We start from the raw sequence: 25,310 nt of genomic DNA, 5'->3' as shown, positions 1-25,310 counted from the left end.
ACTTCTTAGAGGGACAAGTGGCACAATCAAAAGGGCAATTACAAAGGGCAATCAAACTGTATTTTATATCACGAGAAAGCTCGTGTTGTGCAGTTTCACATGAGCCCAGTCTCATTAATGCGCCTTGCTCGAGGCCCGAGAAAACTGGGGTCCTGTCAAATAAGTTACAGGTGGGATGTTTTTGTTAAAGTCCCACCTGTAACTTATTCGACGCGGCCTCTAGGCTGTCTGTTTATGAGGTGAAACCTTCTGTACACCACTCAGGGGACACAGACCCACCCACTGATGTACATTGCAGCCATTAATTATGCATAATTTGCATAAAACTCAACCGTCCACAGACAGCATATAGGAGTCCTGTCAAATAAGTTACAGCTGGGATGTTTTGGATAAAGTCCCGCCTGTAACTTATTTGACAGATTCCCTATATGCTGTCTGTGGACATTACATTAAAAGGTCATATTTCATAAATACAGTGCTTTTATCTGGTGAAACCTACTGTACACCACTCAGGGGACACAGACCCACCCACTGGCCAGATTCGGCCAATCAGATGCCATATATGCTAATGAGGGTGGTTACTAATGAGGGTGAAAGTCGTTTTTACCTCCCTACCTAACCCTAACCCTAACCCTAAAAAAATAAATACAATTATAAATGAAAATTTCTAAAGACAGTTAATCTTACATAGAATATCACAAAAATATTAACAACTTGTTTTTTCAACATCTTCAGTGAAAGTGCACACAGTGAACGTTTCAATGGCAAGAACAAAAACAATCTGTGAATGTCCTATTACAGGCGGAAAGGTACAAAAAAGATGTGAAATCTAGCAAGTGCACACATGATCTATAAACAGTACTAAAATGGAAGTGGTGCCATAAGATCGCTAACGATTTCAGCAGCTTTCAGTCCATAATGGCGGACGCGCCTCCACAGCGCCATCTACAAACTGTTACCCATAACACAACAGAGTTTCGCCTCTTGGGCTTCTCTTTAGCTGTGGTAAAGTATGCAAACACCACGTGAGCGGTCAATACGGGAACCAGAAAGTGTCCGACTTCACGTCTCCGTTTGCAGCTCCTCCCCGCCTGCACGCGGCTACTCTCGCCGATCGGTTACATCCAGCCGCAGCCGATGTCGAACACACCTATTGTGTACTGCAGGCTGTGGGTGGGTATATTTATGCTCCGTCTCAGTTCAGTAATATTAATTTGATTATAATGTAAAATAAGTAGAGTTTTAGAGTATTTTATGTTTGTGATTTGGGTTGGCTAATATTTTGACCATTGCATTAAAATATTAACATATATTTTGTTAGTTATATCACCTTTTGTGAACTTGTGAATTTTGTCTGTTTGAGTTTGATAGATGTGATACAGACTTCGACCTCTCTGAGTTTTTACACTGAAGAAGAGCAGACACTTCACTTCAAACAACAGTGACCAACTTGTTCTGTTGGAGAATGGGGGTAATGAATCACTAGATCTGTACAGCTCATTCACATTTATTCGTACAAGTGTCTGTTCTATGTGTGACAGTTTGTGAGTGTTGGGCAATATTCTGTACACCAGTGAAGTGCAGTGCTTATATGTTGTATTATTTATACCTAATGAAAACACTTGTATTAGTAAAAGAAAAGAATGCAATTAAACAATGAGTTAAGGGACATTTTATTCCGGGGACACGAAAGAACTATACACAACAAAGCACAACATAAAAATGAACAATAAATAAAATGATGTCAACAAGAACAAAACTGATGAACTGCCAGAGACTGTGAAAAAATAAATAAGAAAAATATATCTTCTAGAAAATATTATTGAATGTTTTAGTTATGCAATACCAATATAGTCACATCCTCACCTGGTGGTGTTTTAGTTTTTTTCTTTTTTTTTAAACCAAGGATGAAGCAAATACAGTAATTGATAAAACATGTATTCTTTTTAAATTAAGTAAATTATCCAATTTTTCTTGCTTACAAGAAAACAGTTCCCAACACTGTTGAGGGGCGGATCATAAAAAAAATCACTGTCATTATCCACAACCAAACTATTTTCAAGGCCACCCCTCGACTAGGCCAAATATTTAAGAACCCAGAAACCACAAAATCAATTACATGAGTGAGAGAGAAACACCATAATCAAATTTTAGCTGGGTGTCCACACTGATGTCACAAAGTGCCAAAAGGGTTTGTTGGGATCAGGAATCACATTTAGTCTTATTACTTGCCCTGCAATACCTTTCCTGCCAAAACATCCCCTGAATTCCAAATGATGCTCCCCTTTTGGACCACTTATACTTTCTAATATGAAGCAAGCTTTTCCGTGTGAATCTACAGGCTGAGACGTCACTCAGGACTTTATCTTTAACTCTTCATCACAATCTCAAGCCGCTGATCTGTTAAAGGATTTCCCCATTTATCACACAGCTGCATGACCAATGGTGTGTCAAAGCCATGGCCATTTATGACCTGGAAAGGTATATCTGGCTTCTCCAGCAGAATTATCTTTGCCGGATGTCCCACAGTAACTTCAGTTCGCACAAATTCCTTTATGTCCTGATACTTGAAGCAAAAACTCTTTTGGGCCAAGAGAGAATGGCCAGCCCTGTCCAGGTCTGCTCAGACAGGCACTTCATTATGGCCTCATCTGACTCTGTGGCGAGGTTGGAAGCCGGTTTCCACAACCGTTGAATCTCCTCGGGTTTTGGGTAGTTGGACCTCCACCCCTCCTGCCCAATCAGCCTTGACAACTTTGCGGTCGAAGGCTAGTGGACTTTGAAGTGTGCTGAAAGACAAAATCAAATCACTTTACTCAGACGATCACTTTTTTGACTTCAATTTTGAGTTGGGCTTGCTGCGTTTTGATAGAGAACGTGTACGGTACAAAAAGTTTTTTGGTGTATAGTTTGTATAACTAAAAAAAAAAAAAAAAAAAAAAAAAGTGGTTTTGACCAGAAGATCAAACATTTGGCTAACTGTGTGATGTAGGTGTTTGTTGCTGTGTTAAAGGTTTAGAAAAATTACCATAATCATTGGTAAACGCTTGTTGGCGACAAACAAAAAACACCTGCAGTGTCAAGTTAAAATGAGCGACATTGCTGTATTGGTGGATTCGGAGACTTACACAGAAGATAGTCCTGTCTCTGGGCGTACTTGATATCTACGTATATATCAAGACTATGAAATACTTTTTTTCTTTTTCCACTCTGAATCCTAGATAACAACGAAAAATGGTCACTTACTAATGCATACGTGCTGTAAACATTGCATCATATTGCAAGCGTAGAGTCGTTAAAATAGAGATGTACTTACCGTCAAGGATTCCACAGCTCTTGGGCGCTGCATGTGGGCAAAAACCAAGACAGCCTCGCAGTAGTACCTATGCATGGTCCTTTCTCTGTCCCTGAGTTTTCTGCCCAAAACCAGATCATGAGCCATCCTCTTTACTTCCAGCTTTGCCACTCTTAAGATTGTCTGGCAGTACTGCAAGCCCATAAAGAAAGAACCTGTTAGGACGAAACAAAAAACAAGACAGGTTTACTAAAGATACCGCACTCGAGATGATGTGAGACAAGACGGGCGCACACATGGACCCTAAATGCATTAAAATAAAAAAATATATAAACACAAAATGAATGTCTTGTGTCAGGTTGTGTCTTGTCATCATGGGTCTTGTATGACTTTGTTTCAAACCTGTAAGAATTTCTTTTTTCTGCTGAACACAAAAGAAGATATTTTGAAAAATGTCTGTAACCAAACAGTTGATGGACCCCATTGACTTCCATAGTAGGAAAAAAAAATACTATGGAAGTCAATGGGGTCCATCAACTGTTTGGTTACAGACATTTTTCAAAATATCTTCTTTTGTGTTCAGCAGAAAAAAAATTTTTTTTACAGGTTTGAAACAACTTGAGGGTGAGTAAATGATGACCGAATTTTCATTTTTGGGTGAACTATCCCTTTAAACAAGAAGACACAAATTAAGCAATGCTAATACTTATCTTAACAAATAATAATATGTGGTTGCGCTGCTTCTCTCTCCGCAGAGCATGGGCGGTCTGTATCCACAAGGCCAGAGCATCTCCCTAAAATTGGCAAGACAACAGGAACCAAGTATGTAACCACACAAATACATAAATAGTATGTAACACTCTTTGCCGAATGAAGAATGTAGATTTCTTCATCAGAACTGTGAGTAAGAATGAGCTGGTGAGTTAATTATTTATTTTTTAATAACCTTAAACATGCCTGAAGCATAGCAGTTTGGCTGAGGTCCATCAGGTCCCTGGGCCAGTACCTTTTGGTCAGATCTCCTTCAGTCAGTCCGACTGCTGCACTTTTGTAGAGATGTTGTCCAACAGATCGACCATTAGGTTGTCAACCTCATTGAAAGCCGGTGAAAGTTCACCTCCACCTGTTCACATGTTCAAAGGCCAGAGCATCTCTCTGAAGGCCTTAGGGAGACAATACATTACATTTCTGTGGCTGTGGTCTATCTGGTCGGGTATGAATGAACATATTTCCATGAATTTGAACTTCATCAGAGGCGTGCTGTGTCTGCGTCTCACAGTCAGTGTGTATGTGGCAAAGGTTTGTTCCTGCGTCCAGAGCAAAGCGGTACAGTCTGATGAAGTCTTTATAAAGCGGAGCACATACCAGCCATGGCTCTCCAAATCTCACCGCTCCAGTGAAGAGGAACTCGCTGTAAACAATGAACAAAAATACATTAGCAACATAGTAAAAAGTAAGAATGTACAGCATGTATGTCCTCCCTTGGTCCAGCATCTCAGCGCGCACATGCCAGAAGCGCATGTCAAATCACTGGAAAACAAAAACAAGTCTGTGACCTCTGCTTTTTATAGAGATGCAAGAAAGGATTTTAAGATCTAAATCTGTATCGATTATTATTCACCACTATAGCCGTAGTCATATCTTATGCCGTACATACAAGTGGAAGTGTGTGATTTTTTTATTTTATTTTATGACTCACCTGGCCCTGGACCTGTTGAGATGCATAAACAAATGCTCTCCTGCTGGCTTCTTTGAAGGCCCCGGGGGAGCCTCTGAGACATCTTCAGCATTTTAAAACGTTACTTGTAGAATGAATAAACATATTCAATGTTGAGCAGTGGAGAGACTTACCGAATCCCGAACTAGCACTGAATATAGTTCCAGATGGCTCTACGGAGCATGGAAGTGTCCACACCCTGGTGTCTGGCCATTGTGTTGTGTTGCACTGATGAGGGCGGAGCTGCTGGAGTGGGACTCCCTGTCGGTGGAGACACCGTTCCTGCGGGCTTCTTTTCAGACACCATCTTCTCCGACTCACTGAAAACCAGACATTGTGTTAGAATGAATTGTGTCATTTCTAATGACTCACCTGGATGCTGGATGGGTCGAGGAAGCACTGCTCTCTCCTGGGATCAGTAGTGCTTTAAGCACACGGGCTGGTGCGCCTCCTCTTTCTGCTGTGTGGCTGGCTGAGCTGATGTACAGAGACCCACAGAGAAAGAAATCTAAAACGCTCTTTGCCACTTACATGCAGAATGTAGATTTCATCATCAGAACTGTGAGTCAAAATGAATAAAATTTTAATTACCTGAAGCATGGCAGTTTGGCTGAGATCCGTCAGGCCCCACTTGTCCTTTTATTGAGATTAATTTCTCTATCATTTGAGGTAACAATTTGCATAGTTTTGCATGTCCAATCACTTATTTCCTGTAAGCAGTGACCTTTCAAGAATTTGATGCCTTGGAAACAATAGAACTATATTCATACCTGGTTGTGTGGGCAGACAGCATGTCTGTCCTACGCCCGGTGCATTAGCTGAGACGGTCTCCGAGGGCACGCCATCACTGTGTTCCTCTGAAAGTTCTGCGAATGCAGTTATATGACTGACATTTGAGAATGGCTCTAGCCATAAAATGCCATTTTACATCCAGACTTAAATCCACGCCAAAATCCATCTCACCATCATCTGCTTCATTTGTGCAAAAAGGTCAAAATCTGACACAGCGTCCCTCTGCTCAGCTCCTCAGAGAGCTCCAGAACCTGCTTGGTCAGATCATCTTCAGTCAGAGAGCTGAATTTGTCCATGTCACATGGAGGCATAACGTCGCTAAGTTCCAAACTGTCGTTTATTTTCTTTAACATTTCATATCTCTCCTTACCCTTCACCTGCACGATATATATGTCCCCTGATGCTCAGCTTGGCCTTCTTGCTGTCCTCCTTTGGACCAGGCCTACTCGTCCAGCCATTCCAGGTTCAGGCCCTCTCCCCGGAAAGACTTTCTCTTCACACCATTGTCAAGTTTGCCGGAGACCTATTCCATTATTCCTAGTTGTCAATTAAAAAAAGAGGGAACATCTGTAGCATGTTTTTGCATAATAGGGGTTAAAATGAAAAACTACACAGTGAATGCAATAAAATAAAAACCTTAATTTTAAAATGATAAAATTAGCTTTTGAATGTAACTTAAAGCCACTTTGCTTTCAGTCAAATCTCAAGCTTTCTTTTTGTGTTTTGATTCATATTCAAGGTTAGTATTTGTAGTTTAGTTACTATTGTTTTTTCTGTAGTAAAAGAGAGGTGGTCAAACTGGCCTTGTTTCTTTGAGATGTACAAAGTAGATCTCATCATAATCTAAAAATAACTAAAATAATAAGTTGTACCTGCTTTACCTGGGCAACTGGCTTTTCTGTAGTCTGCCTTCAGGATCTGGCAGCATAGCTGAATTAAAAAACACACTGACGGTCTGTTACCATGGAACACAGCGTGGAGCACAGATGGTCGATGTTACAGTGACGCCAGGATCAGAACTTTAGACTGGATGGTGCGTGGGGACCTAGGGGCCATCTGCATGAACATAAATTTACTAAAATGCCTGTACAAAAACTTTTCTTACCAAACAATATTACCAAAGATTATTTCTGTTAATTTCAGAGTTAATTCAACAGCAGTGATGTAGATTCAACATCATAGTGTAACATTGATTCAACAATATTACCATTGATTATTTTTGTTAATTTCAGAGTTAATTCAACAGCAGTGATGTAGATTCAACATCTTAGTGTAACGTTGATTCAATATTACCATTGATTATTTTAGTTAATTTCAGTATTGATTCAGCATCGGTGATGTAGAATCAATCATAGTGTAATGTTGATTCAGTAGCATAACTATTGATTTGTTGTTCAACAGTTTCAACATTAACTGAGGGTGCAAAAGTTATGTTAATAAAATATCACTTTGTAATGTTGAATAAATACTATTACCGTTGATTTTTGGTTGAAATCTCAACATTGCTTCACCATTTACTGAGGGTGCAAGAGTGATGCAAAAACAACATCACTTTGTAATGTTGAAGCAATATTAACACCATTATTTTGTGGTTGAAATCTGAACATTATTTCAATATTAACCGAGGGTGCAAAAGTGCCTATGCATGGTCCTTTCTCTGTCACCGAGTTTTCTGACCATACCCAGGCCATCCTCTTTACTTCCAGCTTTGCCACTCTTAAGATTGTTTGACAATCTTTGAGTACGGCAAGCCCATAAAGGAAGAACCTGCTAGGACTAAACAAAAAACCAAGACAGGTGTAAGGGATCCGCTGGCAAGTGTTGATGAGAACCCAAGTGCAGTTTGTTAATAAACATACCAAGATCAATCATAAAACAAAAGCACAGCGTGGCATGAACTTGGAACAAACCATGACGCTTAACAAACAGTGAAACAAAACTTGACAAAGACACGTGGCAAACAGAGGGCCTAAATACACACAAGACTAATAACAAGACAAGGGACACCTGTGAACAATGAAACAATTAACTAATGACAACATGACACATCAGACAAGGGAACACATGGGTAGATTTTGGTGGGTGGGTGAGATCCTGCCAAGTCAAAACCACCCAAGTCAAAACCTAACTCGCACTCAAGTTGAACACAAGCCCCACCCAAATCTACCCTCTCACCTTTGTGCTTTCAACGTCTGCTTCATTCTTCTGTGGATGGTACATGGCTTGGGCTTTTGGTGTCTGGGAGTGATTTAGGGACCTAATAATAAAAAATATTTTGGAATATTAATATATAAAAAATATTAATATGTTTTGATTCTATGAAAAAATGTGCAACACAGTGACACGGCATCAAATGTGATTTTCTCAACTCGCCGATTATGCCAAAATTCACCGGGGCCCCACACCCAAACCAAACGAGCTAGAGGCACGGCAGCTTCTCTCTGTACATAGTTATTTAGCTTTTCTCTGCCGTGACCATGGAACCTGAAAAAAAAAGTTATGTTGAACTCACCTGTGATTTTGGTTTAATAGATAAAAGGAGTTAAAAATACCTTGTCAACTCCTTGTTGACCTTTTTCAACATACCAGCTCGTATACTGTCCAAAGGACTGATGAAGTCTCTGCAGTCACTGAAGAGACTTTTGTCTTTGGTGTGGATGCTGTTGGACGAGATAATATTTCATGAACCTTAAAGAGAGAAAGAAATGGCTGTTACAGTCAGAAGACAGCCTATCTGATAATTATCAGTTGACAGTTACATGATGTGTTTGTTACACAGTACTGACCTCTTGAGACTTTTCCAATAATTGAGCACTGTCTGCTTTGAGTTTCGTTTCCGTCAGTACTTTTGTCAGTACATTAAAGTACTCTTGCACCTTATCCACCTCTCTAACAAACAACAGGCTCGGCTCATTGGGGTCCAAGCATGAACCTGAAGACAGATTCCACCTGTAATTATACATTACACATTAAAATCTGCAGGGCTGAATGTAAAATAGGTTAACATGTGACCACAACACACAGTTTATGGATAAGATAACAAAATACAAAGTGGGAAAAAAGCCTTTTATGATGGGCATCAGTTCAGTTCTAGAGCTGCTGAAATTAGATCAGTTTATGTTGATATTCAATAGCGACTGGTATTCACATTGTATACACTAAAGGTGCAATCACATTAGTGCTATTTTGGTAAAATTTCTATGGTTGGTCAGCACCACGTTGCCACGTAACCAACTTAACCATGAGCAAAATCTGCGTTGGAAAACTTTTCCACCCTCATGTCAAACTCCCAAACGTGCAAATTCTTATTGAAATTTCACTAGGCAAAGGTAAATGTGACCGCACCTTAGGCGAATATACTTTACACTCACCTCAGAATAAGTGGGGAGTGGGGGAACTGGAATTGGGGTGCGTTCATGAAAATGGGACTGTCTCCTCCATCATAGTCATCCAACAGAGGTGTGAGAGGTTGATCTAGGCTGCAATCACGTCTAATGTCACAGTAGCTTGGTGGGGCGGATGATGGAATTCGCAGGGACAACCTTGTTCATCCATCCTCTGCTCTCGGCTCGTGGACGCAGCAGACTCATGTCTACAAGATCAATGAATGACTGCTTTGAGTAGCAACATTACAAATAACCATCTTGTTCATTAGACTTCAGATTGCTTACCGTGTTCAGCAATCTGCTCTTTTCTCAGCAGCCATCTCAAAGGCCATCCGGGCGTCACTGCTGGATTGTTGTATCTAGAACACAGGGCAACATTAAAATGCAAAATAACAAGCGGACATTTGCAACATGTGCAGTTGCTGGTTCAGTCTTGCCCTGTGACTCTTGACGGGCCTCCTCCAAAAAGGGCACGCAGATTATGACACAGTCTCCCAGCAGCTTCTCTCTGCCGGAACCATGGAATCTGAGGGGAAAAAAAACAAACAAAAAAACAGCATTGTTGAACTCACCTGCAAATTCGGTTTAATAAATAAAGGAATATATTAGAGTATTACACCGTTAGAGTAACTGCTCACATGTCTTTAACAGAAAATATCTGTGATGGAGCTGCTCACTGACACTTTGCTGATTGTAGGGCTAGATGATCTTGATGGAAGCTCAGTCTGAATCAACATAAATTTACTTGAAGACTGTGCTGTCTAAAATGCCTGTACAAAAACTATTGCATTTTTACAAGCATCTTCACAAGCTTCAGATCATATATACACATATTATATGCACTTCTCTCTGGGCTGTGACTCTGACCTGAATGTCACGACTGCACTGAGTAGTCAGCAAATACAAAAACCTCATCCACCGAACACATGGGGGTTTTCGTACTTGCCTTAAACGCCTGACCGAATCCCGAACTTGCATTGGATCTAGTTCCAGATGGCTTTACGGAGCATGGAAGTGTCCACACCCTGGTGTGTGGCCATTGTGTTGTGTTGCACTGCACAAACATATTCATTTGTATAGAGGTTTTTGCAATAGACAGAAAGAAAATAAAAATACACTGTAATCACATTGACTGTGGTATACTAGAGTTTAGAAATATTGGGAGAACAGACTCCTCCACTTGACAAAAGTCCCAGACCATAATGCGATAATAATTGAACAGTAGAGTTTGATACCGTGCTGTGTGGCCATTTTGTTGTTCGTCAAATTGTGGGGATGGATTCCCAGATGATAGCAGTCCCTGGCGAAATAGTCCCATTTATCGACGTCAATGCCATTTCCTGCGACTGCTGTGGATGCTTTTGTTGAAGCAGTCGTGCACGTTGCTGAGCAGGCGTAGTCAGGCCAAAACTGAAAGTAGAAGACTCTTGAAGTCTTCTTCAAGTCCTGAAATATGGGCACAACAACAAGAACCTCATTCATCAAATACATGTGGTTCTTGAATACTTGCCATAAACGCTTTCGTCAACTTGCTTCTTCTGTTGTTCACATCGCTGTGTTCATCAGGCAGGCAGGAGAGTTGTCTGTTGTTCATCATACGGCCACACCCTGCCGACAATGTTACACCTGTACCTGGAACATACAGGGGAACTACAAAAGGACACGACTGAATAAGTATGAGACTGACTCCACGTAATGTGACTGCCTAATCGCTTCAGCCAGAACCATAGAAATAATTAGGTTACCCTTTTAGGATTTTGAAACATTCTTTGCCACGTACATGTGGGATGTACATTTCGTCTTTAGAATAACTGGAGCATTACACTCATTGGACTCTATGCTAGGAGGATGAGAGACTACAAGAATACTATTAAACACAAACAATACATTCTCTTATTGACAATATATCATTGAACTAAAAATACCCATGTCTGAACAGACACGACACAGACAATAGGCACTGCCTCCTGGTTCAACTCTCTTTAGCCCCTGGATCACTGGCTTAACGTCACGGTGTTCATCAGACGGCAGCCTTGTCCAGTCCATTGTACTTGCAGTGCACTTACCTGGTTTTCCGTTGCCCTTGTAGTGTATTCTGATCCTGCAGATCCGACATCCGGCAGAGCTTCAAAAGCGATGGTTAAATGCATTGTGCATAAGTTAGAATGAGTGACATACAGATAGGATGTAGTGAATGATCGTGTTAGCGCGGCGCCAACATGTTTGTTTTTGTTGCAATGCATTATGGGAAGTGACATTTTTTTGTCCACATTAACAATAGCGTGGTAGAAGCAAAGACGTCATATCCCAGAGTGCTTTGCAACAAAAACTTACATGGCTGCGCTCGTAGCACTAAAGAACTATAATCACAACGCAAATATCTCAGCGAAAACTCAACGGAAACAAAACTCAACAGACCGAGCTCGTTGGAACCGTCTTGACGAACTGAAAAGAACGATATAAGTTTCATGATTTCAGTGGGCGCACGGTGACGTCACGATCTCAGAAGAAAATATGTTCACTTGTCGTTTATCTTCTTCAGCATTTCAAATCTCTCCTTACCCTTCACCTGCACGATATAGAATACAGTTTTTGCATCAGACATGAAGATAAGCCGGCCTTTAAACTGATTTCCTATTGATGTGCTACAGCAAAAGACAATGTGATCTATTGTAGCTGAAATGTCTTTTGCTGTAGCACATCAATAGGAAATCAGTTTAAAGGCCGGCTTATCTTTTAAGATTAACATAAAAATCTGCGTGGCTGCGCTGTCTCTCTCTCCGCAGGGCCTGGGCTGCCTGTATCCAGAAGGCCAGAACATCTCCCTGATCTCCTCCTTGGGGTTAGAATGGCCTCTCCCTAAAATTGGCAAGATGACAGGAACCAATGTAGCAACCACACAAATACATAAATGGTGCATAACACAAAATGGCAATTATTACAAACAACTCAAAAAAAAAACCTGAAGTGCATGTCTGAAGTGCATGTCACACCTGGCAGAAGTCTGTCCAAGTGCTGCAGTCTATGCCTCCACCCTGGGAGACGTCCGTGTGCTCCCAAGCTGCTCATCTTCATCCTCACTTTTGGCAGATAATGCACGGTTGAGAGGGAACACAGTCGTCACTTTCGTCCCCAAGCTGTTAAGCAAAGATTTTTAAATGTCTTAAAAGCATGAAAGAAGTCAAAGTACCGGTATAATTTAAAGTGCACTTCACTTCAATCTTAAAGATTAAGGTGCCATACCTGGTTGCGCTTCCGTACTGGGAGACGTCCGCGTGCTCGTCTTCGCTGCTCATCTTCATCTGGACTTGTGCGCCTCATCTTTCTTCTGTGGGTCTGGGCAACTGGAGTACCATCGAACACAGAGTGGAGCACAGATGGTTCCAAATCGAACCCATCCTCCTGGTACCTCCTCTTACTCCTTCCCAAAGGCCTTGGTTGCAACAACTCCTGTGGTCAAAAAGAAAACATCTCTCATCACAATAAGATTTTAGATAGCATCATTTTAATTTTACCCCCTGTGCCTCCTAATAAAAGAAAAAAATGAAGTTAAACCATAAATAAATCAAATAAAAACTTTAAGTCTTGGTACTTGCCATAAAAGCTTTCGTCAACTTGCTTCATCTGTTGCAAGGCAGAAAAGCCTGGCAGGAGAGTAGTATGAGACCGACTCCCCGTTGTGTGACCGCCTGATAGCTTCAGCCAGGACCCGCTTCTGGTTCGACCCGCTTCAGCCACTGGATCACGGGCTTCACGTCGCTGTGTTCGTCAGTGCCTGCACCAGTCGCTTCTGCATTTGCATGTAGAATTGAGATATCTCTCAACATCATCGATGTTATTCCTGTAGACTACCTCCATCCCAGAAACTACCACAGGCCAGGCCACAGATGTGCATCGTGACATGCCACAACCTCGAACGTCAGCCTTTAAACTGATTTTCTATTGATGTGCCATAGCAGGAGACATTTGGGTATTGGTACTTGCCAAAAACGCTTTCGTCGAATCCCGAACTTGCACTGGATCTAGATCCAGATGGCGCTACGGAGCATGGAAGTGTCCACACCCTGGTGTGTGGCCATTGTGTTGTGTTGCACTGCACAAACATATTCATTCATATAGAGGTTTTTGCCCTAGACAGAAAAAAATTCCCAGATGATAGCAGTCCCTGGCGAAATAGTCCCATTTATCGACGTCAATGCCATTTCCTGCGACTGCTGTGGATGCTTTTGTTGAAGCAGTCGTGCACGTTGCTGAGCAGGCGTAGTCAGGCCAAAACTGAAAGTAGAAGACTCTTGAAGTCTTCTTCAAGTCCTGAAATATGGGCACAACAACAAGAACCTCATTCATCAAATACATGTGGTTCTTGAATACTTGCCATAAACGCTTTCGTCAACTTGCTTCTTCTGTTGTTCACATCGCTGTGTTCATCAGGCAGGCAGGAGAGTTGTCTGTTGTTCATCATACGGCCACACCCTGCCGACAATGTTACACCTGTACCTGGAACATACAGGGGAACTACAAAAGGACACGACTGAATAAGTATGAGACTGACTCCCCGTTATCTGTCCCCCTAATGGCTTCAGCCAGGACAATATAAATAATTAGGTTACATTTTGAAACGTTCTTTGCCACGAACATGTGGGATGTACATCTCATTTTTAGAATAACTGGAGCATTACACTCATTGGACTCTATGCTAGGAGGATGAGAGACTACAAGAATACTATTAAACACAAACAATACATTCTCTTATTGACAATATATCATTGAACTAAAAATACCCATGTCTGAACAGACACGACACAGACAATAGACACTGCCTCCTGGTTCAACTTCTGCAGACCCTGGATCACTGGCTTAACATCACGGTGTTCATCAGGCTTGTCCATTATACTTGCAGTGCACTTACCTGTAGGGGTCACCTGCTACAAACACCTGGAAAAGACAAACACGTGTGAGGCTCTAATAACTACATACAATGAATATATCATAAACAGCCCAAATATTATTTCTCATTTCTTTGGATTGTGAGGTGAAAGGTGATATGAATGGACAGCTGAACATATTTCCATGAACTTGAACTTCATCAGAGGCGTGTTGTGTTGTGTCTGCGCCTCTCAGTCAGTGTGTATGTGGCAAGGGTTTGTTCCTGTGTCCAGAGCAGAGCGGTACAGTCTGATGAAGTCTTTATAAAGTGGAGCACATACCAGCCATGGCTCTCCAAATCTCACCGCTCCAGTGAAGAGGAACTCGCTGTAAACAATGAACAAAAATAAATGAGCAACATGCTAAAAAGTAAGAACTTACATGTCTATCCTCCTCTGGATATCGTGATATCTCCATCACGTGGAGACAGAGACTGTAAGAAATAAAGACAGATTACTTTATGTGTGATATTCTGTACACAAAGGTTTGGTATCTGGTGTGTTTCAAGTATGAATATTGACACAAAGATAAACATATATTTGTACATTGGTGCTCTTTTTCACTTTTTTTTAGCCTACTAAAAATTGTCCTTTGGTGCTGACCTGTGAACTTGACATTTAACACTATATAAATACATAAATTATAAAACAGTGATTTCCAATGGGTGAGAAACTGCTATTATTAGAAAGTAAAATGTTTTTTTCACACATGTTTTGTATGTGAATATATAGTCAAATGTATTTTTTTTTTACTCTGATCTAAGCGAAAATAGTTGTGCTGCTTATTTTTTTAAGATTGTCAGTAAATCGGACAAATCACGTGAGACATTGTAATATAAACAAACATGGCCGCACTCATTTACTTTGAGCGAGTCAATGGCGGCCAACATTTCTAATAGCGGCTGGTGGATTTGGGCTCATTTCTCAGCGAAAACTCAACGAAAACGTCTGGAATATACAGCGGGGAGAGTGTTCATCTATACGGTTCGAACGACTTCAGTGCTGCTCGAAATGGTGGAGATTTTTATTTACCTTTTGAATTGTTTCCTCCCCGGACGCAGAAAGTTTTACCTGCCTATCCAGTTGGACAGCGCCATATTTGTCACAGGTAATGTTTTCAGATGTAAAGGCTTTACGCATTATTTGTGAAAGTTTGTATCATTATTTGACTCTTTTCTTCTTTTCATGTCGCGTCTCACAGACCACGGCCAGATTATTTTGTTTACATTCGTTTCAGTAGAATTAGTTTCTGATGACAATTTAAAGTTCATTAAAGTATATTTTTTAAAGTATAAATTTATTTTTTTATTTTTGTTTTGCTTAAAGTTGCTCTAAGCGTTTTTTAAAACATGTATTGTCACATGCAGCAAACATCTCCTCACTATCCACTAGCTAACTTACCTGTCCCCGGAACACACTGTTAAAAGACGCAGTCTGTGGCCCAAAGAAACAACTAACTGGGCTAACAGGCCCTTTGAAACATAATAACAAATTGTTCCAGAAGCAAGAAGGATTTGGGGGTGGGGTTTGTGAGCGGATGAGGAGGAGGAGGAGGGAGGGTCTAGCTAGCCTCTGTTTTTTTTTGACAATACTTCGAACGTAAACAAGAAGTGACGTCACTTAGAGCACCTTTAAGAGTGTTTTGGTGCTGCTCTTTACATGTGAGCGATCAGTGTCTTTTGGTTGATAATGCCTCTTATTAAGCTAAGAGGAGTCACTGTGGACTTTCCCTTCACTCCATACACGTGTCAGGAGGACTACATGAGAAAAGTAATCGAGTGCCTGCAGAATGTAAGAATCTCAGTCACCACACTGTGTGCAACCCTGCATGCACTGCACTGCAAGCAACATTTATTTATACTCAACACCGGTTAAATGTTCTGCCTTAAATTAATACATTATTAGGTAACTGTAAATGTGTATATGTACATTTCTGAAATGCATAACTGATAACTGAATTGCATGCATTTTCTGCAAAGCTGCTTTGAAATGATATGTATTGTGAAAAGCACTATACAAATACATTGGAATTTAATTTAATTTAAAATAAATACGCTCAAAAACTTTAAAAGATTCACCCTCAAAATTTAAAAAAACTACTTTTACTACTAAGGTTATAGCCAAAAAAGACAAAAGTCTGCCACTTTTTGTTGTTTCCAAAAAGTTAAATCACTTTTTCCATCAGAGGTAAAATGCAATGGCAGAATGACATTCTATCAAAGGTAGAATGAGATTTTGTTTTACTTACCCTTTGATTAGTGTATAATATGAAGGCTGTAGTGCTTTAATCTAATGCAATAAATATTTGAAAGTCTTCCTGTAAGGTCACACATGCTCTATTATTCTTCTATTAATAAGAATGACATGCACTTGTTCTTTTCCAGAAAGTCAATGGTGTTCTTGAAAGTCCCACTGGTACTGGTAAAACACTCTGTCTGCTGTGTTCAGCGCTGGGCTGGAGAGAGAACTTCAAAGACACAATCTCTGACCGCAAGATAGCCGAGAGAATGGGCGGTGCGGAGCTGTTCCCTGACAGACCAATGTCATCGAGGGGAACAGCAGTCACCAACAAAGACACTCCAAGTACTGTCCTTCATTTATTGATTCAAAATTGATATGATTTATTTTCATTAACATTTATAAACATTGCTTGTGTTTTCAAAAGTTACATTGTTGTCGAAATTATAAACCAAATCATAGTGACAGTTGACATTACGGACAACCATAGGAATTATATTTCAAGAACCAAGTTTCATTATCATGAGTTTTGTCTTGTCTTTGTTTTTTTTTTACTTTAGCTTATGACACGGACATCCCTAAGATCATATATGCTTCCAGGACCCATTCCCAGCTAGCACAGGTCATAAATGAGCTCAAGAACACATCCTACAGGTCAGCTATCTGAGTTAACATCACATGTTTAAAGGGGTAGTTCACAGAAAGATGAAAATTCTGTAATTATTTACTCACCCTCAAGTTGTTCCAAACCTGTACAAGTTTCTTTCCTCTGCTGAACACAAATGAAGATATTTTGAAGAATGTTGGTAACCAAACAGTTGAAGACATCTATTGACTTCCATAGTAGAGGAAAGTCAATGGGTGCCGTCAACTGTCTGGTTATCATAAAAATTATAACTGATTATTATAAATAATTATTATGTTATATGCATTCATAGATTATTATGTTTGTAAGTGTCCTTTTTGTGTGTGTGTGTAAAAACAATTGACCACAAACAAATATGCTGATTTGGTGCTCATGAAACATTTCGTTTTATTATCATAATGTTAATATTTGTTGAAATTTTTTTTCTCCAGGATTATTTTATCAATAGAAAAAAGAACAGCATTCATTTGAAATGAAGAAAAAAAAAATGTCTTGACTGTCATTTTTGAGCATTTTAATTCATCTTTGCTGATTAAAAGTATTAATTTATTTACAAATATTATTAACAGATGGTACTGTTCTTTATTATAGGCCAAATATTTGTGTTTTGGGATCTAGAGAACAGCTCTGCATAAACCAGGAAGTGATGCGTCAAGAGAGTAACCACATTAAGGTATGCTGATCAGTATCTCACTGTGAGTATGTGTGACGACAGACAGTTAAAATACCAGAGGCTGTATCTCAACACCAAATTAATGAAGGCATTATGCCTTATTTCAAGGTCCACATGTGCAGAGCAAAAGTGTCGTCCCGCTCCTGTGTCTTCTACAACAATGTTGACGGTATGAGACTAACATTGGTGGCCTGTCAATAGAGATTTGTGATTGTATTAGATACAATTTTTTCAATTATAATGGTTTTAGTTGTTAATGTACGACTCTACGAGAAATAGCTGACTATGTTTTTGGGTTTGGGTCTTTATTTAGAGAAAAGCACAGAAATCATGAATACTATCATGGATGTGGAGGATCTTGTGAAAACATGCAAAAAGCAAAGGTGAGACACTATCATTGCCTTACTGAAGCACTGAAAGAAATAGTGGTGTTCTTCGAACTGCTGGTGCTGCATCTGAATTAATTCCAATTGGAGTGTTTGTAAATAGTGACATTGCTCAGACTGTTTATTCCCACAGAGTTTGTCCATACTACCTGTCACGCTCACTCAAACAACACGCTGATGTCATCTTCATGCCTTACAACTACCTGCTTGACCCAAAGGTGAGACATTTTAAATGAAATATTTTAATACATTTCAAAATATGAATCTTGTGATCAAAGCTGAATTTTCAGCATCATTACTCCAGTCTTCAGTGTCACATGATCCTTCTGAAATCACTCTAATATGATGATCAAGAAACATGTATGATTATTGTCAGTGTTGAAAACAGTTGTGCTGCTTAATATTTTTGTGTAAAGTGTAATACATTTATTTGATGAAATAGAAAGTTCAAAAGAACAGCATTAATTTGAAGTAGAAAATATGTAACATTAAAAAGAAATACTGTCACTTTTTATCAACTTAATGTGTCCTTGTTTAATGAAATTATTTATTTAAATAATTTATTTACTGACATTTTAATGACATTGTACATTTAGTTTATATTTTAATTATTATTATTTTTGATTTGATATGTATAGTTTGAGGATAAAAGTTTTTTATTTTATTCACATTTATGATTTCTGTTAATTTCACAGAGTCGAAGAGCACACAACATAGAGCTGAAAGGAGCTGTGGTTATTTTTGACGAGGCTCATAATATTGTAAGTGTTTTGATTGTTGTTTGAGATATCATAGCCGTTCTATATTTTTGTTTGTTTTATATTCTATCTACTGTTTGTGTACATTTTTAGGAGAAGATGTGTGAAGAGTCCACCTCTTTTGACCTCTCCCCTCACGACCTGATTTCTGCCATTGAAGCCGTGGATCGTCTGCTTCAGGAACATGCCTCAGACATTAGCAAAACAGATTTTAATGTGGAATCACTGAATTCTGGTTAGTTTGGAAAAAACCCGTCGATATTTCTATTTAAAATGTATATTTTAAACATTATATAAATAAGTGGTTTATATATTTGTGTGTGTGTGTATATATATATATATATATATATATATATATATATATATCCAATAAATAACTCCATTATTTTTATCCTTTGTTATTTCACAGGATTAAAACTGGATATCACCACAATTGCAAAAATAAAACGTAGGTTAACTTACACTTCAAAAATGGAAATGTATATATTTGATTACAAAATTGAATTTATGTAGTTATTTGGAATACTTTTTTCAGTAATGAAAATCATTTTTGCTGAGAACTTAATAATCTTACAGAAATTTTGATGGATCTGGGATCTTCCATTAACGGTTTTGAAATGCCAGCAAATAATCAAGGAATCACCAAACCTGCCAGGTGAGTGGAGCCTCACTGAACCTGCGATCTGATTCAGTTTAGTGCTGGCAATGAGTATTAGTGACCTTGATTATATTGACTATAAAATCACCAATTTTAGATGCACAACAGCTAAACTGAACTGGTCATTTTCTGTCTCTTCCTCTTTTGAAGCTTCATATATGACCTTTTTCAAACGGCTAATGTAAACTTTGAGAATAAAACGGCTATAGTGGAAGCCATGGAGCAGATTACAGGATATTTAGCAGGGAGTGAGTATTACTCAACTGATCCTCCAATATAATATCACTTTCTGTTTATCGGTTCAACATTGACCCATTTATGTTTTTTTTTTGTTTTGTTTTTTTGCAGGGCCTGGTGTCTTTCTGAACACCAGCGGACTACAGAAAGTAGCAGATATTATCCAGGTAAGAAGTGTAGACCGTGTTAAAAAGATAAGCTGACAATGTTCCGTATGTTTATTGTGTTTGTCCTGAATTAGTTGGTGTTTGGGGCTAAAGCTACAGAGGACAGCAAGACATCACAGATGGGAAACGGCATGAAGGAATTTAAGGTTTGCTCCGACTGATTTTCACATTCATGGAGTTTTCATTGTTAAATATCTGCAGACATCAGGTTTTAGTTGGAGTAAGTGATAATGTGATGTTGCAAATTTTATAATAAAAAGGAAATTAATTAAAAGGGTACATTTTAAGATGTAAAGACATTTATAATGTTACAAAATATTTTTTATTCAAATAAATGCAATCAAAATCAAAGAATCCTGAAAATGGATTTCCATCCACATATTATTATAATAACTGTTTTAAACATTGATTATAAATCATCATATTAGAATGATTTCAGAAGGATCATGTGACACTGAAGACTGGAGTAATGATGCTGAAAATTCAGCTTTGATCACAGGAATAATTACTGGATTAATGTCTGTTTAAAATAAATACATTGAAATTTGCTGTTCTACTGTGTTTTTTGATCAAATAAATGCAGCCTTGTTGAACAAAAGACTTTTTTCAAATGAAAAACTCTTACTGACCCTAAACTAGTGTATGTCAGACGATAGTTCCTTTAATACTCGTCTTTCATCCACCCCGCCCCACTTGCTTCTGAATTACAAATTTGTGTCTGAGATCAGGTCCACATTCATCCATTCACCAACAACTTCACGACGAAACAGCAGACTGATTTATGGGCTTCCTCTTCTACAAAGAAACAAGGTTTGAGACTCTTATTCAACACTTTGCTACACCTCATGTGTTTTGCTATTCATTGCTATTGACTGGAGCACACATTCTGGGTGTTTTTATGTCATTTTTCAGTCATGGAGAATCTGAAATGTATTCCCCTGGTTTCACAGTCAAGGCTTAAGCCTAATCCCAGACTATAATGCATGTTTGAGCTGTTTTAACTGAAAGCAACTTATGAGTGCTGTTGTTTTGTCTCAAAATGCACACCATATTATATTTAATTATATTTAATTATAATATATTAAATATTTAATTTAAGCAATCAATAATACTATTGATCAGCCTTACCAAACGTGGACGTTTTTCCACTAGAAACAAACCTTGTTGTGTTATTTAGATGTAATACTGTGAAGCTGTTTTGATACAATCTGTATTGTGAAAAGCGCTATACAAATATACTTGACTTGACTTGTCCAATTAGTTTTTTTTTTAGTTTTTTTTATGGCGCGTTTATGAATGCCACTTAAATGTCTTGGCCTAATCATGGCTTAATCTGAGCCCTGTCTGCAAACCCAGGCCAAAATGTGTATTATTGCTTCACTATTATATGTTTTGTTTACCTTGGTGCACATGAAAACCACTTCCACAGTGAAATCCTGAAAAAAAGTGATATTGCTCATCAACATTGTATGCCAAAGCTAGGAAAGATTGAAATGGTGTGTGTATATTTTATAGGGAATGTGCTGAGTTACTGGTGCTTTTCTCCGGGGTTCAGCATGCAGGAGCTGCTCGGACAGGGAGTACGCAGCATCATTCTGACCAGTGGAACTCTCTCGCCGCTCTCATCCTTCACCTGTGAAATGAAAATGTTCGTGCTCTTCTCCTCTAGCTGTCCCTGCCGAGGTTTATGAGTTGATGCTGGTAGGATACTAATTCTCTGCTGATTTTCTGCAGTCCTTTCCCTGTATCCTTGGAGAATCCTCATGTCATCCAGCCTGATCAGATTTTCGTCAGTATCATTGAAAAAGGTCCGGACGGCGTGAAGTTGAGCACGGCCTTTGACAGGAGGTGAGTGTTTCAAGTAGTGTAGTGTATCAAGGACTGTTTAGTCACATCAACACCCTCTGTTTTATACTGTCATTTATTATTCACCCACTTTCTATTTCAAACCCAGGTGCTATTATTTTGATCTGAGAAATTTAATATATATTTGACCATAGGCTGTCAAGGTCCAAAAAGTACCATAGAAGAAGTTTATATCAGTGGTTCTCTACTGCTTTGGCCATGGGATCCACATTCTCCCATGGTCATTAAACCCGTGACCCCAATTTTGTAAGAATTTTACATAAAAAAAATACAATCAGACTTTCCTTTACCTGCACATTAATTTTAAGGATAAGACTAATACTGATGAATAAAAAGTAGCCTATAAGGTAAGGCTGTTTAATAGCAGGTTTAAAATAGTTTTTGTTAAAGGGTTATTTCACCCCACATTTTAAATTATGTCATTACTCACCCTCATGTCATTGCAAACCTGGAAGGCTTTCGTTCATTCTTGGAACACAAATGAAGTGAACACAAATGATCTTAATGAAAAACGTTCATAAAGAGATTGTAAAACTAATCCATATGAATTAAGTGTTTAAGTTCAAATTTTCTGAGGAGACAGATTTAATTAGTCTTTTATTCACATATAAACATTGATCAACAGAACATAAACAGAACCTCAACTGAACCTGCTTGACGTGCAAGAACAAACCTCATTGGTTCTAGTAGAAGCTCAGACGTGCTGCTTAACACATGAGAATGAACCTCATTGGTTCTCACGTCAAGTGAACATGCTCGAGCTTCTGTTTACCATATCTGATGTGTGATGAATGTTTATATGTGAATTAAAGCCAATATTCAATCTGTTCATCAAATTAAGCTATTGAGTCTCTTCAGAAAATTTGGACTAAACCACTCAATTCGTATGGATTAGCTTTACGATATCTTTATGGACTTTTTAAAGCGTCAAAGTGGAAGTTGTTTAGACTTGTCAATGGATGGACATAAATCTCTCAAAAAAGATCTCATTTGTGTTCTGAAGATGAACGAAAGTCTTATGGCTTTAGAACAACATGAGTGTGAGTAATGATAGAATGTCCATTTTTGGGGGAACCATCCCTTAAATACAATATGGTGTGAGCCACCACAGTCATTTAACAATATACACAATGACACAAAGTAAAAAACAAAGTGGCATTTTGGGGTTACAGAAACAACAGTTACCATAGTAAATAAACAATACTAGCATAAACTGTTAATGAAATGGAAACTGCTCCTGGTTAATAGAATGAACATCATAGCTGCATGCAAATCCTTCCCAGCTAACACAAGTACCAGTTACGGAATTTACTGGTACTTTTGGGTAATTTTGTGGCTTACTAATTGACAACATAACTATGACGTTACATTTTTTTTTTTTTTTTGTGCTTTATTTATAACCAAGTGATATATAGTGTGTGCCACCGCAGTGCACCCTGTGAGTGCAGTGTAATGGCTGACAGGACAGGAAAGTTAGTTTTTCTGAGGTTCAGAACAAGTCAGAAAAATGGCTCTGACATAGCCTGACAACAGATACTGAAGCAGGACAACAAGTTTTTCTCAGACACGCTTTATTTAAACTGACAGAAGAGTCATCAGCTTTTATGCACGTCTTTCAAAATAAGTCTCGCAACTGAAAAACTAAATTACATTTGTTGTTGTTGTTTATTTGACTGCACATCCCCACAACCTACTCACTCAGTCTTGCGAGCCACGGTTTATATGACTCGGGAAAGATTAAATGTGAGCCATTAGGAGGCTTGTAAACTGCTCTTTTGTTTTGGAAGGTTTCTTCCTGAAAACATGTCGTCTATGGGAAACACTCTTGGTAAGACATCTTTATACTAGCACAGCAGCTGATCTTAAACTCTTATCAGGAATGATCTGATGATCAGCATGATGATATTCATATGATTGGGTTTGCAGTCAATCTGACACGGCTGGTCCCTCATGGACTGCTGGTGTTCTTCCCCTCATATCCGGTGATGGATAAGACTCTGGAGTTCTGGAGGGTAAGTGTGTTCGGTCTGACCGTGTTAAAGATATACAGTATGTTGCTGACGCTGACTGACCAGTTCAAATTGGAGATGATCAGTTTAAGGGATGAGTTGTGATTTTGATTCAGACTGATTCCGAGAAGAAAAAAAATCTTGATGATTTTTTGAACAGAACTAAAAGAATGATTTGTTTAAAAGTTAGACAGCATGTTTCTTACTCTTGCTAGGTTTATTGCTAAATTAATGAAAAAAATTTTTTTTAAGTTTCTTTGAAAATTTCTGTACCTTGTTCATCTTTTGCCAACTTTAGCATTTCATTTACTATGCACCAATCCTCTTCACTCTCTCAGGCTAGTGGACATGCAGGTCGCATTGAGAAAGTGAAGCCCATGTTTGTTGAACCGAGGGGTAAAGGCACTTTTACTGAGGTAACCACTCAGTATGATTTGATATAGATGCTAACAAAATGCTAGCATAGCTTGATGTGCACAAGCTCTCAGTCAGTGCTGCTCTGAAATTGGATTCTCTTGCAGGTGATTGATGGCTATTATGCCAAGCTGAAAGACCCAAACTCCAGCGGAGGAAGCTTCTTCGCTGTATGTAGAGGAAAGGTGAGACTATAAATATTTGATGCAATAAGATTACTTTTATGAACCGACACCAGTAATATCAACACATTTCTTGTTTTCCATCTTTCCCCAAGGCAAGCGAAGGGTTGGATTTTGCTGACACGTACTGTCGAGGTGTTGTTGTCACTGGACTTCCCTTCCCCCCGATGATGGACCCCAGAGTGGTGCTTAAAATGCAGTATCTGGACGAGATGTGCAAAAATAACATTAGTGGGGTGAAGGTACCTGCTCTTCAAAATGCTCAACTGTGTTTTTTAATGGAATGCAGATATTGTACCCATGTACCATTTTATGTTTCTGTTTTATCCTTGTTTGCAAATAAAATGTGTGTGCAGTGAATGCAAATTAATTTAGAGAAAAAAAATCCATATCACAAAATCCTAAAATCTTTTTTCAAAAGAAATTGTTTTATCAAATATGTTATAATAGAGAGGAAGTCTCTTATCAGATAATACCTTTTAATAGATATTATCTGTGGTACAACTCCCCAATACATAGTGATTTTTATGTATTAATAATTCATTGAAAAAACAAAAGAAAATATACCATGATCTTCAAATGTTTTTACAAATATTTTATTAAATAAATATTCTTATTAGTATTATTTTTTTTATTTTTTTTTATTATCTTAATGATGATTAAGATCATGATGTAAAGGTTCTTATGGTCTGTGTTGTTGTTCAGTATCTGTCCGGGCAGGAGTGGTACAGACAGCAGGCCTATCGAGCTGTGAATCAAGCCATTGGCAGAGTGATCCGCCACAGAGAAGACTACGGAGCCATCTTCCTCTGTGATCACAGGTCAGCGCTAATTACTAGAACAGCAATTCCCAATTTGACTGGAGAGCATGCACTCCAATATTAATCTTCTGGAATTGTAATCCAGGTTCAGTGGCACCGAAGCCCGTAATCAGCTTCCTTCTTGGGTGAGGCCATATGTT

The 25,310-nt window shown here is 38.8% G+C and overlaps 2 protein-coding genes across 2 annotated transcripts; one reads left to right on the top strand and one right to left on the bottom strand.

The window, feature by feature from the left end:
- Positions 1-1,656: 1,656 nt before the first annotated feature.
- Positions 1,657-15,640, bottom strand: LOC309491371 (uncharacterized protein). The gene is made up of 22 exons (XM_082190400.1): positions 15,517-15,640; positions 14,398-14,443; positions 12,787-14,125; positions 12,434-12,640; positions 12,184-12,327; positions 10,426-12,049; positions 10,137-10,244; positions 9,829-9,915; positions 9,476-9,716; positions 9,176-9,396; positions 8,591-8,753; positions 8,391-8,492; positions 8,178-8,288; positions 7,980-8,061; positions 6,677-6,860; positions 6,175-6,341; positions 5,976-6,055; positions 5,147-5,878; positions 4,249-5,076; positions 3,317-4,085; positions 3,129-3,217; positions 1,657-2,789 (listed from the first exon to the last, which is right to left on the bottom strand). Exons 10-13 carry the CDS (start codon positions 9,220-9,222, stop codon positions 8,256-8,258), a joined length of 345 nt encoding a protein of 114 aa, XP_082046526.1. The 5' UTR covers positions 9,223-9,396; positions 9,476-9,716; positions 9,829-9,915; positions 10,137-10,244; positions 10,426-12,049; positions 12,184-12,327; positions 12,434-12,640; positions 12,787-14,125; positions 14,398-14,443; positions 15,517-15,640; the 3' UTR covers positions 1,657-2,789; positions 3,129-3,217; positions 3,317-4,085; positions 4,249-5,076; positions 5,147-5,878; positions 5,976-6,055; positions 6,175-6,341; positions 6,677-6,860; positions 7,980-8,061; positions 8,178-8,255.
- Positions 15,641-15,652: 12 nt separating this feature from the next.
- On the top strand, positions 15,653-25,306 carry LOC309491372 (regulator of telomere elongation helicase 1-like; the record flags this gene model as incomplete). Its single annotated transcript, XM_082190401.1, has 24 exons — positions 15,653-15,906; positions 16,500-16,698; positions 16,914-17,007; positions 17,618-17,672; positions 17,781-17,841; positions 17,986-18,055; positions 18,192-18,276; positions 18,754-18,819; positions 18,910-19,051; positions 19,226-19,264; positions 19,393-19,471; positions 19,625-19,722; positions 19,823-19,878; positions 19,953-20,024; positions 20,607-20,688; positions 21,394-21,526; positions 21,613-21,726; positions 23,532-23,572; positions 23,671-23,756; positions 24,092-24,169; positions 24,275-24,352; positions 24,445-24,591; positions 25,055-25,170; positions 25,256-25,306. Coding segments are annotated over exons 1-24 (2,144 nt in total), but the record flags the coding sequence as incomplete, so codon positions are not given.
- Between the last annotated feature and the right edge of the window lie 4 nt (positions 25,307-25,310).

This window comes from Leuciscus leuciscus (genome assembly GCF_965113295.1).
Source record: "Leuciscus leuciscus genome assembly, contig: HAP1_SCAFFOLD_155, whole genome shotgun sequence".
Classification (NCBI taxonomy): Eukaryota; Metazoa; Chordata; class Actinopteri; order Cypriniformes; family Leuciscidae; genus Leuciscus; species Leuciscus leuciscus.
Note: the sequence above shows the minus strand (reverse complement) of the source record. Positions and strands in the feature narration are given on the sequence as shown.